The sequence below is a fragment of the Leiobunum rupestre genome, chromosome 5 (genome assembly GCF_980474605.1).
Source record: "Leiobunum rupestre chromosome 5, qqLeiRupe1.1.hap1, whole genome shotgun sequence".
Classification (NCBI taxonomy): Eukaryota; Metazoa; Arthropoda; class Arachnida; order Opiliones; family Sclerosomatidae; genus Leiobunum; species Leiobunum rupestre.
In genome coordinates this window covers 66,869,204-66,884,567 of record NC_143388.1, presented here as the reverse complement: position 1 = coordinate 66,884,567, position 15,364 = coordinate 66,869,204, and the positions used below count along the sequence as shown (strand labels likewise).

At 38.5% G+C, this 15,364-nt stretch overlaps 1 protein-coding gene across 1 annotated transcript; it reads right to left on the bottom strand.

Annotated features, from left to right (window-relative positions):
- Window positions 1-2,446: 2,446 nt before the first annotated feature.
- LOC149945646 (uncharacterized) lies at window positions 2,447-2,938 on the bottom strand. Its single transcript, XM_090176652.1, has one exon. The coding sequence runs from the start codon at window positions 2,936-2,938 to the stop codon at window positions 2,447-2,449; it is 492 nt and encodes a 163-aa protein (XP_090032778.1).
- Window positions 2,939-15,364: the final 12,426 nt, after the last annotated feature.

Genomic DNA, 15,364 nt, shown 5'->3' with positions numbered 1-15,364 from the left:
ACACTCTTCGTTCTTTAGTTCACCAACCGAGCACTGTTTCGGAAAATGTGAATCTAATTCCATCGCTAATCCCGAAATTTTAAAGTTCCAAAAACGAATAAACTACAATTACTCTATAAATTTGCGAAAATAATCCTAATTCGAATATTGTTTATTTCAAACCTTAAAAACCAAATACTCTAGGAGTATAGTATATGAAATTCAAGCTTACGTAAGGGGCTATTTAAAAATAACTTGTATTTGAAAATCGAAGTTGGGACTTGGGCCTTTATACGCCGTCGAAGGTGAACCCCCATTTTAGAAAAATTCTACGAAAACTATTATTATTAAACAAATGGTTAAAGATACAAAATTTAAATGGTGTTTTTTGAAATCAACAGTATGTATAACACTAAAACCGAATTTTTTGCTTAAAACGTATTTGCATATTATATTTTATTCAACGATTCCTCTGGGGTACCAAAATGAGCTTTACGTCACTTCGAAAAAGTGACTTCTGTTCATATTGCTCTAGTTTTGCAACCGCTTAATATTTTTCGCTGAACCTTAGTATTTGCCCTTCAATTTGTCCTTGTTTTACGTGGTAAAAATTTCATTTGGATCGGCTGACCCATGGTTGCATGAGTTGTCGATTTGACGTGGAATGACCCAATTAGAAAACGATTAATAATAAAAATTCCCAAAAACCCCGACCCGACCCTGTTTTTCGGGGTTTTTTCTCTTCCCAAACCCAACCCCAACCCCAACCCCGACTGAAATGTCACCCCGTACGATCACTAGTAGAGCGTGCTCATATCGTACTTGTACCATCAACCCATAAGCCTATCATAAAGTCCCCATAAGCCAAGGTCGAGGTTACCTTTTTTTACGATAACATACCCGTTATTAAGAGGAAGGTATTCAAAATCCGACTCCCCTAGTGGTTATGTTCGCAACTAGGCATTTTCCCAAATGAATTTCGCACGTCGCATGATGAATGCGCAGAAGTAGTGCGCAAACGTTTTTAAACTTAGAACCCGGCGGGATAAATCTCCGCCTCCAGCTCTTAGAACCGTAGCCAAGGCTTATTCACAATTGTATTACTTTCAAACATAATATTGACACTTTTCGTTGCAAAATGATTCATCAGAACCTTTAACTGCCTTTTAGAAATAAGATAACTTGTTTCTGAAGGTATTTATTTTTCAAATTTGAGATTTAGACACGTTTTGTGGCTGAACTACCAGGTAAGATAATATTTTAGATGTAGAAATTTTGAAAACGAAGATGTCGCTACTGCCCTATCGTCGTACGTTAAATTTCTTATCTCCATTAACATGGGCCCCTATGGTAGATCTTTGCTTATGGGAACCTTATGATAGGCTTGTGATCAAACTTATATCAGATTCTCGCGCCTAAACCCAAACATGTACGAACAAACACTGTAACCTTTATTTGAGTAATATTTTCTATGGTCCTTCTAAGGGAAAAATACAAACACAACTATTTAATTTAAGTACCACCGTCAAGCGTAAAGATTTATATGTGTCAGAAAATCATGGTTATCAGGAGTAACGGAAACCGCGTTGAAATTTATTGAATAATATTTTTTACAAGTAATCCAAGAGATTTTTGTGTATTGGATTCAGGTACAGTGTAGCCGAAGCCACTGATGCTGTACACGAAAAAACGTTAAAGACTATAGCTCTATGGGAGAGCTATTTCGGCTAATGAATGTCTACCGACTGAAAAATAAACATTCCTGAAATTGGTACGACGTACTATAACCAAGTCCGGACTAAACTAATAACTTAAAAATCACGACTCGAGAATACTAATATAAAATAATTTAATATTTAAACTAACAAATATTCATTGGTGATACATTACGAGAAAAAGAAAAACTGATTTACAAAATTAAGGTACAAATAATAACATTTCGTTTAAAAGCAATTCCATATTGGAATTGTTACCACTCAATTCGGAGGTCGAAAACAGAACTGGTCAAAAAGGGTCCGAGATAAATTGGCCTCCGTTTCGCTGAAGATTGCTGATGCCAGGGGGGGGATAACGACGAATGCCCAGGAAAACACTGCTCATTGATAGTGAAAAGTTTTCACTAAGCTCTCCGGTAAAACTCAGTCCCCCGTACCTGCAGAATTGCTTTTCTCGGAATTGGCCATTGTGGCGAAATACTCGGGAAACCCACGAAAATACAAAACATTTCTTGCTTCGTCTTAGAGCCCATTTTTGTAAAATATTTTCTTAAATATCCGGAATATTAAACCAAAGATTAATTATTACTCATTAGCTCAAAAGAAAAACAAACAAAAAATTTATCAAAAATATTCCTCAACACAAACTCCCCGCTTTGAACTATCAGTTCAACAATCAAGGCTACGATCGTTTATTTCCAAATGATATAAATATTTGATGGGTCGTTTTAGCTTGGTCCCATCGCTGAATTTCAGAACGCAAGTCCTGACTTGCTCATCTCGTCCCTTTTGAGCTTCATATATTTGACCAACTTACTGAGAAGTCTTGGCGTGCGAGGCTCCTCTAGGATGACCACGTCACCGACCTGTAAGGTCTTAGTTTGTCCTTGATTTATTCGATGATGCGCTGATCTCAGGTCCAACAAGAAGTCCTTCTTCCAACGGCTCCAGAATCTATCTAATAAGGTCTGACGATATCGTAGTCGTTTGGTCAGCTCCTTAATGTTAGGAGGCTCGATTACCCTGGCAGGAAAAGACTGCGAGGGAAGGGAAGTTAGTCTGTTCCCGACTAAAAAGTGCGCAGGTGTCAGCGGTGATGGTTCGCCCGCTTCATTGTAGATAAATGAAATTGGGCGGGAATTCACCACCGCTTCCGCTTCTATTAACACTGTCTCGATTTCCTCGTATTTAAGACGTGATAAACCCAAAACCTTGCGTAGGGCGATCTTCGTTGTCTGAACCATACGCTCCCAGAAGCCGCCTACCCAGCGCGCGCGATCCGTGATGAATGTCTATTTTATGTGATGCTCAGCTGTGAAATTTTGAACTTCCGGGCTTCTTACAGCTTTTTTTAGGATGTCCAAATCTTTATTTGCTCTCTTGAACGTCTGCGCATTATCGGAAAAAATGTGGTGTGTGATACCGCGCCGTGCAATAAAACGCCTGAAGGCTAACAAAAACTTTTCTGTTACAAGTCCGAAACGAGTTCAAGATGTACCGCCCTCGTGACGGCGCACGTGAACAATGCTATGTAGCATTTTTCACCTGACTTCGTGTAGAGCGGACCGGCGTAATCGATACCGCAAGTTTCAAAAGGTGGCGAACATGTAACTCTGCTTTTTGGAAGGGATGCCATTGGAGCTGAAGATGGTCTAGCGTGAAACCTCTTGCATTTTTCGCATTGGTTAACGACCTTTTTTACTAGTTGACGCGCCATTTGAAACCAAAAACGTTCGCGAACTTCTACTAGCGTATCATTTATTCCTGCGTGCATGATTCTTTGATGCGTTTTACTGACGATTTATTCCGCGAGCCTATGTTTTGATGAAAGCAGCCATGGATGTTTCTCTTCGTATGAAAATTCCGTCTGATCAAGTCTTCCGCCGATGCGAATCAGTCCCTTGGGATCTTGAAAAAGATTTAACGTACAGACCTTTGAGGACGTCTTTATTTTTTCATCCCTTTCCATTGCGAGGTGCTCTTCCGGGAAACTGTCTCTTTGGGCCTCTTTAACGAGAAATTCCTCGGCGCTAGATGTCTCTTCTGTCGTCAAAACGTCCTCCCTCTTGTTTCTGGGGTTCTACAGTTATGAATGAATCGGTGTATCCAGGCCGTAGTTCGAATTAGTCTAGAAAGATTGCTGAACCGCTCGAAGGCTAATAATTTTTCTCGTTCTTGTCCACTCGCCAAAAGAACTTAAATAGCGGAAACTGCCTTCTTTTCTTCATTTAGAACCTCGGATGAGAAATCTGTACTTTTCAATGATTCATACTGCGCTTGATAATCTTCGCATAACCAGTCGGGTCCGTGCCACCAGAGATTGCTCTTCACCAATTCACTCATCTTGATGCCTCTTGATGGAATGTCGGCTGGATTGGAAGTGCCCTTGCAGTGCTGCCACATCTGTGGATCTGATAACCTTTGTATTTCTCTGACTCTGTTGGCGACGAATGGTTTCCATCTGGAAGCTGACCCTTGTATCCAGTGTAACGTCACCGTGGAATCCGTTAATAAATGAACGCTGGAGGGCTTGATAGATAAGATATTAGTGACATGTGTGACCAAACGAGCTCCCAATACTGCTCCCATCAATTCTAGCCTGGGAAGAGTTAACTTTTGGTATCGCAGATAGATAGACGTGGCGTACGCCTTCTCGCTCGCGTCTACGAAACAATGGACCTGACGCGATTTGATCTCTTCCCGCTGCGCTTCTCTGTAATAAAATCTTGGAATGTTAATGTCTGGAAGATGTGCTAATTCTTCGCACCAAACGTCAAATTGGGCTTCTAGATCTGGTGGTAGCTTTTAATCCCAAGCCAATCCTCTTTCCCATAGTCTTTAAAACTTATTTTTTTCTCTGACCGTATAGGGAGAGAGTAATCCGAGGGGGTCGTATATGGAGGCTGTTGTCTTGATCAATCCTCGTTTGGTGGAAACTCGCTGATTAAAAAGCTGTAGGAGCGAATCAAGATCGTAATTGAGAAAGTCATTTTCGGTATCTCATACGAGTCCCAATATTTTCTGTGGCGTGTCGTTTTCCTCCGGTTCAATTCCACTTGTTTTCCATAGATGGCGTAGCTCGAGTGAGTTACTGTTCCATTTTCGTAACTGCATTCCACCTTCGCGCAGAATGTCAGACGCGTTCTTCGAAAATGAAAAAGCTTCTTCTACCGTGTTCTCGCCTCCGGCCAGGTCGTCCACGTACAACTGTTCTTGGACTACTTGATTCACTCGTGGATGTTCTTTCTTGCGCTGACCAACGTGATGACGTACCATGACGGCCAGAAGGAATGGGCTTGCTGTGACCCCAAAGGGTACTCTGGCCATGCGGTAGGTACAAAACTTGGTTGACGCTTCTTGATGGCTGGTATTGATCCATAAAAAACGGACGCTGTCGCGATCTTCTTCCGCGAGGGAAATTTGCAAAAAAGCCTTTTGAATATCTGCGGTGAAGGCGATTGAATTTTCTCTGAATCTGAGTAGAACGTCGATTATCTCCGGATTTAAATTAGGGCCTGCTTCTAGGCAATCGTTAAGAGAAGAGAAGCCAGTTTCTATGGACGAGGCGTCGTATACTATTCTTATCGGCGTCGTTGAGCTGGTAGTTCGGATAACTGAATGGTGTGGAAGGTAATAGTACGGCCTCCCGTCTTTTCTTAGGTTGGCATCCGGGACTTTTTCGATAATTCCTTCTTCTAATTGATCTTTGATTATCTGATTGTATTTGCTTAGCAAAATGGGATCCTTTTCCAACTTGTTCAACAGATTGTTGGTTCTTTTCACCGCGACGGCATAATTCTCTCCCAATTAGCTTTTATTATTCCTCCAAGGGAAACCAAATACGTACCGACCATCTTTAAACTTTAATTTGGATTTAAATTGTTCTAAAACCTCATTATTAATATTTACATGGGGCTGCTCATCCTTTATTCCCAACGATTCAAGCTCCCAAAAATCTCGCAGTTGTGTGAGTCTCTTTGAACCGAAAGGTTCATAACTACGATATTGTTAACTCCAATCGCGTTTGGGCGCCGGTTAGTTCTACCGTGTATTACCCAGCCTAACTTAGTTTCCATAGTGGCCAACGCTTTTCCCAGCATCTCTGTTCTCCCTGTGACTATTTCCCAAAAATATTCCGCGCCTATAAGTATGTCTATAGTGGAACCAAACCTACTTCTTGAGTCTACCCGCGGGCCATCCGCCATTAATAAATTTCTTCTACTCATTTCTCTGACAATATCGGGACTAGGGGTTGCAAAAACGGCGGCGTTTACCTCGGGCGTTTCTAACGCGATAACGCTAATTCTGATTTCTGGATTGTGTGTACTTATCAACTCTAAACGCACCCTCTTTCTGGTTGAGTATATTGGGGTTTGACTTTCAAAGTTGAAAACTTCCAACGTTTCCTCGCCTAAAACTTGCAATTTCAATCTTCTAGAAATTTCTGAATTGATAAAGGTTCGATGGCTTGCCCCATCGAACACGCATCGATATTTGTCCACCCACTAGAACTTGAGCTGTTTTCAAATAAATTCGTCCATCCACAATTTCGCGGGATACCGTCGACAAAGTGGCGACTGAATCTTTAGGGGTCTCTTTTTCTCCTACCGGGGGGGCTCTCATTTTCCTTACGCGTTCTGTCATCTCCCTTATTAAATCCCCTTCCCTCTTGACCCTTGAAACAAATAGTAAAATGGTGTGGCCCATTGCATTTCCTACAATTCTTAAATCTAGACCTACAGAATCTAGCCTGATGGTGTTCTCTTAAACAAATAAAACACCTCTTTTTCTTTTGAACTATCTCTCGCCTTTCCGGGATTGAAAACTTTTTACATTCTACGGTTCCATGGGAGCTCACGTCGCAAAAAATACAAAATCTATCGGACGCGGCCGTGTTTAATGCAGCTGCCGTTTGAGGAGGTTTATGACTAAATTCCATGTTTTTCTCTGAGCTCGAGCGGGTTTTTTTTTTCTATTTCTACAGTGGCGAATGCTCTTTCCCTACTCGCTATTTCTCCGCTTAAAAATTTTAAGAGATCACCCACTTTCCATTGAGCGTTGGGGTCAAGCCCTCTAGTAAATAGAATAGCAATTTCTTCGGGTAATAGTTTAATTAGAATGGGACACAATAGCGCGCCAAACGTGTCGCACACTATTCCTATAGCTTCTAAACTTCGGATCTCTATTTCGCACTAGTATTGTAATTTTCTCAATGCGCTTACGTCATTAGCCTTTCTTACTGGGGTTAAACTAATCAAATTGTTCATATGGGTATTTACAATTATGTCCTGACGACCGAAACGCTCGGTTAAAGTTTTGATGGCGGTATCATAGTTGGCATGGGAAATACTTAAGCCCGCTACCACTCTAGCGGCTGCTCCCTCTAAATACGACTTAAGATAACTGAACTTATCTGTTTTATCCAAACTGACGTTGTTATGGATCGTGGATTCGTAGATACTCCAAAAACTTTGCCATTCTGCGATATTGCCGTTAAATCTTTTAATTTCCAGTTTGGGTAACCGGATTGTGGATATCATTCTTTCTTGGCGGTGCGCAAACCTTCTTCTGTCGTTGGAATAATGTTGTCCCTGACTGACGTTCGCCTCGCCTCCATCTCCATCGTTCGGGTCGTCGTTTCTTTCCGTACTTATACTTCTGGTATTGTCTTGAGCCTGTCTCCATACCTCTAGCTATTGCCCTAGCTTCGACTAATGCTTCTCTATATTCTTGCGCTTCTTCAATTTCTCCTTCGTAATCATCTTCTTCTTCTTGCAATACTAGTGGATCGATTTGGTTGTCTAATTCTGCTAATTCTTTTTCTTTCGCGGCGAGCTTCTATAAGGCAATCTGGAATTTTTCGTCGTCCAACTTTTTATCTTCAATATTCTGATTGATGGAGTTGATTAGACGCGTTGCTGTTCCTCGAAAAACACCGCGTTTCGTCTTTAATCCCGCTAATACTCCCGCCATTACTTCTGATTAATTCTCGAACTGATAAGGGTTATATCCAAACTTGATCACAACACGTCCCGGGTTTCGGCACCAAAAAATGTACACGAAAAAACGTTAAAGACTATAGCTTTGTGGGAGAGCTATTTCGGCTAATGAATGTCTACCGACTGAAAAATAAACATTCCTGAAATTCGTACGACGTACTATAACCAAGTCCGGACTAAACTAATAACTTAAAAATCACGACTCGAGAATACTAATATAAAAGAATTTAATATTTAAACTAACAAATATTCATGGTGATACATTACGATAAAAAGAAAAACTGATTTACAAAATTAAGGTACAAATAATAACATTTCGTTTAAAAGCAATTCCATATTGGAATTGTTACCACTCAATTCGGAGGTCGAAAACAGAACTGGTCAAAAAGGGTCCGAGATAAATTGGCCTCCGTTTCGCTGAAGATTGCTGATGCCAGGGGGGGGGGGGGATAACGAAGAATGCCCAGGAAAACACTGCTCATTGATAGTGGAAAGTTTTCACTAAGCTCTCCGGTAAAACTCAGTCCCCCGTACCTGCAGAATTTCTTTTCTCGGAATTGGCCATTGTGGCGAAATACTCGGGAAACCCACGAAAATACAAAACATTTCTTGCTTCGTCTTAGAGCCCATTTTTGTAAAATATATTCTTAAATATCCGGAATATTAAACCAAAGATTAATTATTACTCATTAGCTCAAGAGAAAAACAAACAAAAAAATATTTATCAAAAATATTCCCCAACACATGCCACCGTATCGTACATATCTCTATAAAAGTCAGGGTTATTAATTTCAACGAAAGCTGGTTCGACGCCACAGTTACTGGCCTCGTCATCCCAATATTTTTTTTTTAAATCTGAGCCCAAGAAGTTAATAATTTTTCCGTTTAGTGGATTTTGCTGATTTTCGAATTTAAATTTACATACCTTTCTAAATTAAGCTCGACTTGAAAATTTTGTTTCAGTTAATACTGATTATACGTTTTCGGTTTTATATCGAGATTTTAATTTTATTGATATTTCTAGCCAATTCGCCGTACCTTATTTCCCGCGATCGGCCATTGTTAATTGGAATTTCGTACGAATTGAAGCAGGTGCCATCTACCTTCGAAAAATATGCCCAGGTAACTCGAAAAAACTAGTTTGCCTAAAAATTAATTTAAATTAAAGAATTCACAATTCACTACCTTATTTCTAAAACCTGGTAACTGTTAAAATATTGTTTCTATTGAAAAAAAAAAGAATGAATGAGTTCGGGTTTCGCTTCCTTATTTCTAAAATCAGGTCACTCCAAAAATTCGTTTTTCCTAAAAATTAATTTAAATGAACGTTTTTGCGTATCGCTACCTTTTTTCCAAAGTCAATTAACTCGAAATATTCTAGACGTCTAAAAATTTATTTTAAATAGAATTTTCGAGTTTCGCTACCTAGTTTTCATTTTTTTTTATTATTGAAAATGTTAAAATTTAGACAAATTCCAAAGAATATTAATATTACCGATGGATTATCTTTTATTTAGAATCAAAAGTGTAGCGTTATCGGAAAAACATTCGCGTAATAAATAAACTGTAAAAAAAGTAATCTTTAGACCTGCAAGAGATAAGATAAAAAATGATGCTAAATGTAAACATACCAAGGTTACTTCCTTCCTTAATACTGTAATATTGACCAGAGTGTTTTGTGCAGTCGAAGAATAAACATTATCTAGCTCTACTCAGTGTCTAGTCATTATGTCGAATTAAGCTAAGTTCACTGGTTAAGCTAAAAAGAATACAAAAAGGATTATTGTTTCCATCTTCTGTTCTATTGTATATATCAGAGTCATTTGGAAAGAAGCTATTGGAAACTAGTTCTTCACTCTAAGTAACAATAGCATGGTTATTGCTGCCAAATTCACTTGCTAAACAAGTAGAAGCATGGTTCAATAACATATCCTCCTGCATTAGACAAATATTTTTAGCAGCATCTAAAAATAAAGACGAATTTAATTGGAATACATTTAAGAGCTTAAACTTCACCAAATGTCATAATTAGAAATATAGCAATATTGCCATTATTATTTGCTCTAGCAATCGTATTTTTATAAATAATTTCTGAACTGAACTGTTTTGGATCATTGCCTTCAGTTTGGGAAGGAAATATGAAGATTTTCACATTTGTATCATTCACTAAAACTATCACTACGTTTACATGGGGGAGAAAATCCGTATTACAAGAATACGGACTTCTCTACCAGCGGGAGGTAATCGAAAGTAAAGTCGCCACGCGTGTTTTCATTCCAAGAAAACTCGGATTTTCCTAGAAAAAAACCTCCTAATATGGGTATATAAAACCTACTGGCTTCTGTTTCATTCTGAAGATGGACAGGAGACGTGCTTTTCGAGCTGCTCTAGCACTTGTTGTTAGTAAATTTATTTTTATTAGAAAATTGTTATTTGATGTAGCGTTTCGAAATATCAGAAATGTTATATCTCGTAGACGCAAACATTTATAGCAAATTGTTAAAAACCGCAAATAATATATTTCGAAATTAATTCTCGAGACCAATGATGATTCTTTCCATGACATTATTCACCAAGTTCCGAAGCCTATACGTAACCCTAAGCGCTATTGGAGTAAAAAGAGGAGCAATGAATGGTGGGACAACATAATGAAACCCTCTAACGATGACGTCGACTGGCATGAAAATTTTAGAATGAGAAAACCAACATTCGATAAACTTGTAGAAATGGTAAAGCCGTACCTAGAACCGAATCCTAGATGGGTCAGAAAACCCGTCCCTATTGATAAGCAAGTTGCAATTGCCCTATACTCTTTAGGGAGCTGCGCTGAATACCGCGTTATTGGAAATCAATTCGGGGTACATAAATGTCCAGTTCATAAATTCATATACCGATTTTGTAACGCTATCGTTGACCATATTATGAAGGAAACTATTGTTTTCCCTAATGAAGAAGAAGCGCTAGAAATTTCGCGAGGTTTTGAAATTAAAGGACACATTCCCCAGATTATCGGCGCCGTCGATGGAACACATATTCCAATATTACCACCCGGCGAGGGATATCGCGATTTTATTAATAGAAAAGGGTGGGCATCTTATATATTACAAGCTATCGTTGACAACAAATTTATGTAAGTTTTAAATTTTGATTTCCAGTTAAAAAATACTCTTTTTAAGTAAGAATTATAAGTACTTTTTTAAACAATTTACAGGTTTCGAGACATCAGTTGTAAAGTTCCTGGAAGTGCACACGATTCAGCCGCTCTACAGAATTCACATATTTACCGAAATGATAATTAATTATTGAAGGGAAAGGTTATAAACTTAATAAAAACTACCATTGCGAAAACGTTATGTTAGAACCGTACTTTCAAACTGACTAATAGGTCTTTATATAATTTTATGTGTTCTTATTGTTTCCGGAGAAAACGTTGCCTTCTACGTCACCGCGCGTACCTTCCACAGTATTACGAGTAGACTGAGAGCCCGTGTCCCGGAATTTACCTCATCGAGTACACGAACAAAAATTCGCCAGAAAATTTTCTAAAATCGAGTCAGTGAATTTGGGCACAATTCCAATTTCTCCTTTTCATTACTTCGGCAATTTACATCTAAAATGATGGTCGGTTTTTGTACAATCTGATGACGAAGGACGACATCTCTCGATTGATAACACACTCGATGGAGTGCAATTTGGTAAGGAAATCTGATCCGCCCCCTAAATAGCTCGAGTTTAGAACATTTTACTGGTGATTGGTTTTTCAAGAACTCGATGAGGTAAATTTCGGGACACGGGCTCTCAGTCTAGATCGGTGACGTTGAAGGCAACGTTTCCTCCTGATTCCCGAAATAAGAAGGCCACGTTGATATTTGAAAGACCTATTGTATTCGCTTAAAACCCTCTCAAGGTTGTTATATTTCGTAAAGGGATATTAATGTTTTTCGTTTTAACCGGGTCGGTCAAGCTTCCATTATAGCGCTTCCGCCTTTGGGTTAAAATATTTTTGTTGCCATCTAGTGTTTTTTCCTTGGGTCTTTCATAAATAAAGACTTGGGGTTTTACTACCTTTTTCGTAATTCACTTGAAAGCGATGTGTAGTCTAATTATCTCTTGTACAATAAACTATTAATTAGAATTGTAGTTTTATGAAAGAACATTAAAGTATCTTTATATTAATTAGGGCACCAAAACTGTAGAAGGTGTTGACGTTCCGTTTTTAGTTTTGGGAGATCCTGCGTACCCACTGTTACCTTGGCTCTTGAAAGGCTACACCATGACGTCAAATATTTCGCCAGAAAAATAATCGTTTAATGTATATTTGTGTTCTTCAAGAATTTGAGTGGAAATTGCATTTGGTAGACTGAAATCGAGATGGAGACGATTGTGCAAAAGGAGTGAAAATAATTATAAATTCATGCCAAAAGTTGTCGCGACATGTTGCGTTCTTCATAACATTTGCGAAAGAGCCAAGGAAAGTGTTAGTCAGTCGTGGAGAGATGCCGTCAATGAAACCAACCGCCAATATCCCCAACCAAAGCCTACGGAAGATTTTACCCAACCCGCAGAAAATGCCACTAATATCAGAGACGCGTTATGCAAACATATGGCCCAATTCAAACTATTGAAAACAATGAGACCATTTAATTAAGACTTGATTTGAGAAAAAATGTCCTTTAATTAAAGAAATTATTAAATTGTCAGACAATTCCTGTTAATTATTTATTTAGAGGAGCGGGTAGCTGAATACACGGAATTATTCAGTTGAGAGAAGAACGAATTATTATCGCTCCTGGGTTGATTAGTTAGAGGGTGATTTCTGTACCTGGGAGGGGGAGAGTGGACGGTCGAAACATGGTGCAAATATGGGATATTAAGTGGTACATTTTGAGTATAAGTGTAATCAAAAGTAGTGCGAGGTAACAACGTTGAGTTGGTATGGGCAATAGGAGGGGCAGTAGAGGGAGTAGCGGGTGGGTTAGCAGGGAATATATTAGAAAACGAATTTTGGGAGTCGTTTGAAAATTGGGTAACAAGCTTATCGACAGCGTCACTAAACGATTGAGCCATGGATTCGGATAACGTTTTCAAATAGCTATTCTGTTTTTCGGCCATCTTCTATTCCCACTTTCTCTGTTCTTCCAGTTGTAGCGTTTGCCATTCGTGATTTAACTTCAAAATTTCAATCGTGTTCTTCTTTTGTTTAACCAAGTGTCGCGATGACACATGACTCAATGTATCTTCGTACTGGCGCTTACGATTCGGCCTGGAATCTAAGACACTGTTTTATTGCAATTGTTCAAGGTTCTAAATAACTAACTTATAACAGAAATTAATAAATCCTTTCGAGAGTAGTACCGTTTTGTGTTTTAAACACGTCAGCCAATGAGAAACGCTGGTTTTTACGAACTGACGCGGGATGAAGGGGTTTATTATAAACTTCTGGTAAAAAGAATATTGATACAAAAAAATTGAATATACACACTTGAGCCTATAACATTTGATCTGGATATAGGAGAGGTTATTTCTTCGGCGCTAGTACTTGGCCTAGGTGAAGAGTCGTTTTTGGCACGGCATTCGCCCTTTTCCTCGTCTTCCTTCGAAGCAATTTCCTCCGGTTCTTCGTTATTGTCATCTAAAGAACACATATATTAATTAGTGTTTGAACAACATTCAACGAAAACGTATTGAACAAGCAATTATATTTGTTTGGATAAGACTTTTTGATTTTAATGGTGTTAGGCAGTTCAGTGGCGTAGCCAGGATTTGGTTTCGGAGGGGGCACAAAATGTACAAAACAATTAAACAAAGTGTACATACAACCATTCGTTTCAGGGGGGACGTGCCCCTATGCTTCCTCGCTGGCTACGCTACTGAGCCAGTTTCAGCAAAAGTTCCCCAAACGCGAACGTCTAGGCTTCCGAAATAACAAAATAAAAAATAGTTACCTTGAGCAACGTTCTGATCCTCGATAGAATCTACACCAGACTTTTCCATAGTCGAAATTGGGCGATCACCAAGAACGCGGTGCATCTCGTTATAAAATTTCACCTTTATACATCCGCTACCCGAATACTTCCTGGTTCGTTTTGCTTTATAATATTGGGACTTCCATTTGGTTCTTAACAGCTCAAAAGTACGATCAACATCCGAAATTTCATTGAACTTAATCGCTACTTCTTTAAACACATTTCTATTTTTATGATGCTTTCCATCTGAACTCTCTAAAACCTTTTCACCTACAATTATATAAATCAAGCTATAAGTGTCATTATCCGACTACTGTACTTTTTTCTGTTTGTCCTCCATACCGAACGGCTTTCTTGTAAATGAACTAAGGTCAGAATTTTAACCTGTAAAGATGACTAAAAACGTAACGGGAAAACCCCTACTTTCAAAGAAAATCCCCCCAACCCACCGAAATACGAGTTTAAGTGTTTTCATTGTATTGTAATCTGTTTTTTTTCTGAGCAAATACGGGTAAAAAATCCGACCTACCGAAACACGGGTTTTCTCGCGCCGCATGTGTTTTCATTGTAGATAGTTCGGATTTCCAAAATCCGTGCTACAATAAACGGATTTTCTCCCCCATGTAAACGCATTGTATGTAAATAATATTTAAATTTTGACTTTTATCTGATTGATATGTGAATAAATAAAAAAAAGGTTCTGATGCTTTTTCACTGGGAAACAGCAGCATCCACAGTTATTAATGCTCTCATCAACATTTCTTTCGTATTCGTTGCATTCATCATCACCACATTCTTTGCAAGCGCCTCTTGAAATAATCCGGCTGTCTCTCATTGCAGCTTCAAAATTCAATTAGTTACTATTAGATTATAAATATAGCCACCTAAATTTAAATTTTAATAATCTCTACATCACTCATATAATTTAACTGCGCAGGGGTGTGCAGCAGAGCATCTGCAGAAACCTTTATTCCAACTTTGAAGAATATTTTCTGAAAAAGGTCGTGTTTACAATTGTATTCAAAATTTCAAGTTAAAATTTCTTCCATTTGACCAAATCTTAAGTTTTCACACTATACTCAAGTAAAAATATAATAACAATTGTCTATATCTCGGTAAAAATAGGCTCACATTTATCTAAGAATAAATCTCAACTACAAAGAATAGATTTTAACCACAACGGTAGGAAATTTTACAAAAATTAAAAAAAAACAATGGCTCTTTGCAACTCACCATGATCAAAATTAAAATTCGATTCTTAATATCGATGATACATGTATCTACCATCATTTTCATTTTCTGACCAAATCAATTAATTTATTTATATTATTTATGATTCGAACATAATTTCCTATTTGAATCGACGGTACATTGGGAGGCAGGAAAAAATTTAACTTTTTGTTTAGTTTTAGAAAAAAAGACCATTATTTTCAAGGTTTTTCAGGCCCAAGTTTCAGCATTAGGGAAATTAGCGGCATTATTCTTACTGTGCACAATGATTACGTAACACATTAAAATTGCAATACTATACAAGATTTACTCGACATCTTGTCAGAATTTATAGCCCGGTGTACCGGTAAAATCAAGAAACCACACCACCGGAGGCCTATCATCAGAATGCCCTACGCCAGCGTCCACAAGCCCGGACAGGTGACAAAACCAGCATAGGTAGTAGAACCCTACTACTGATGGGCGCACCCTCGAC

What these genes read in the sequence shown, in the direction of transcription:
- LOC149945646 (XM_090176652.1), bottom strand. Translation starts at nt 2,938, where the DNA reads ATGGTTCAGACAACGAAGATCGCCCTACGCAAGGTTTTGGGTTTATCA.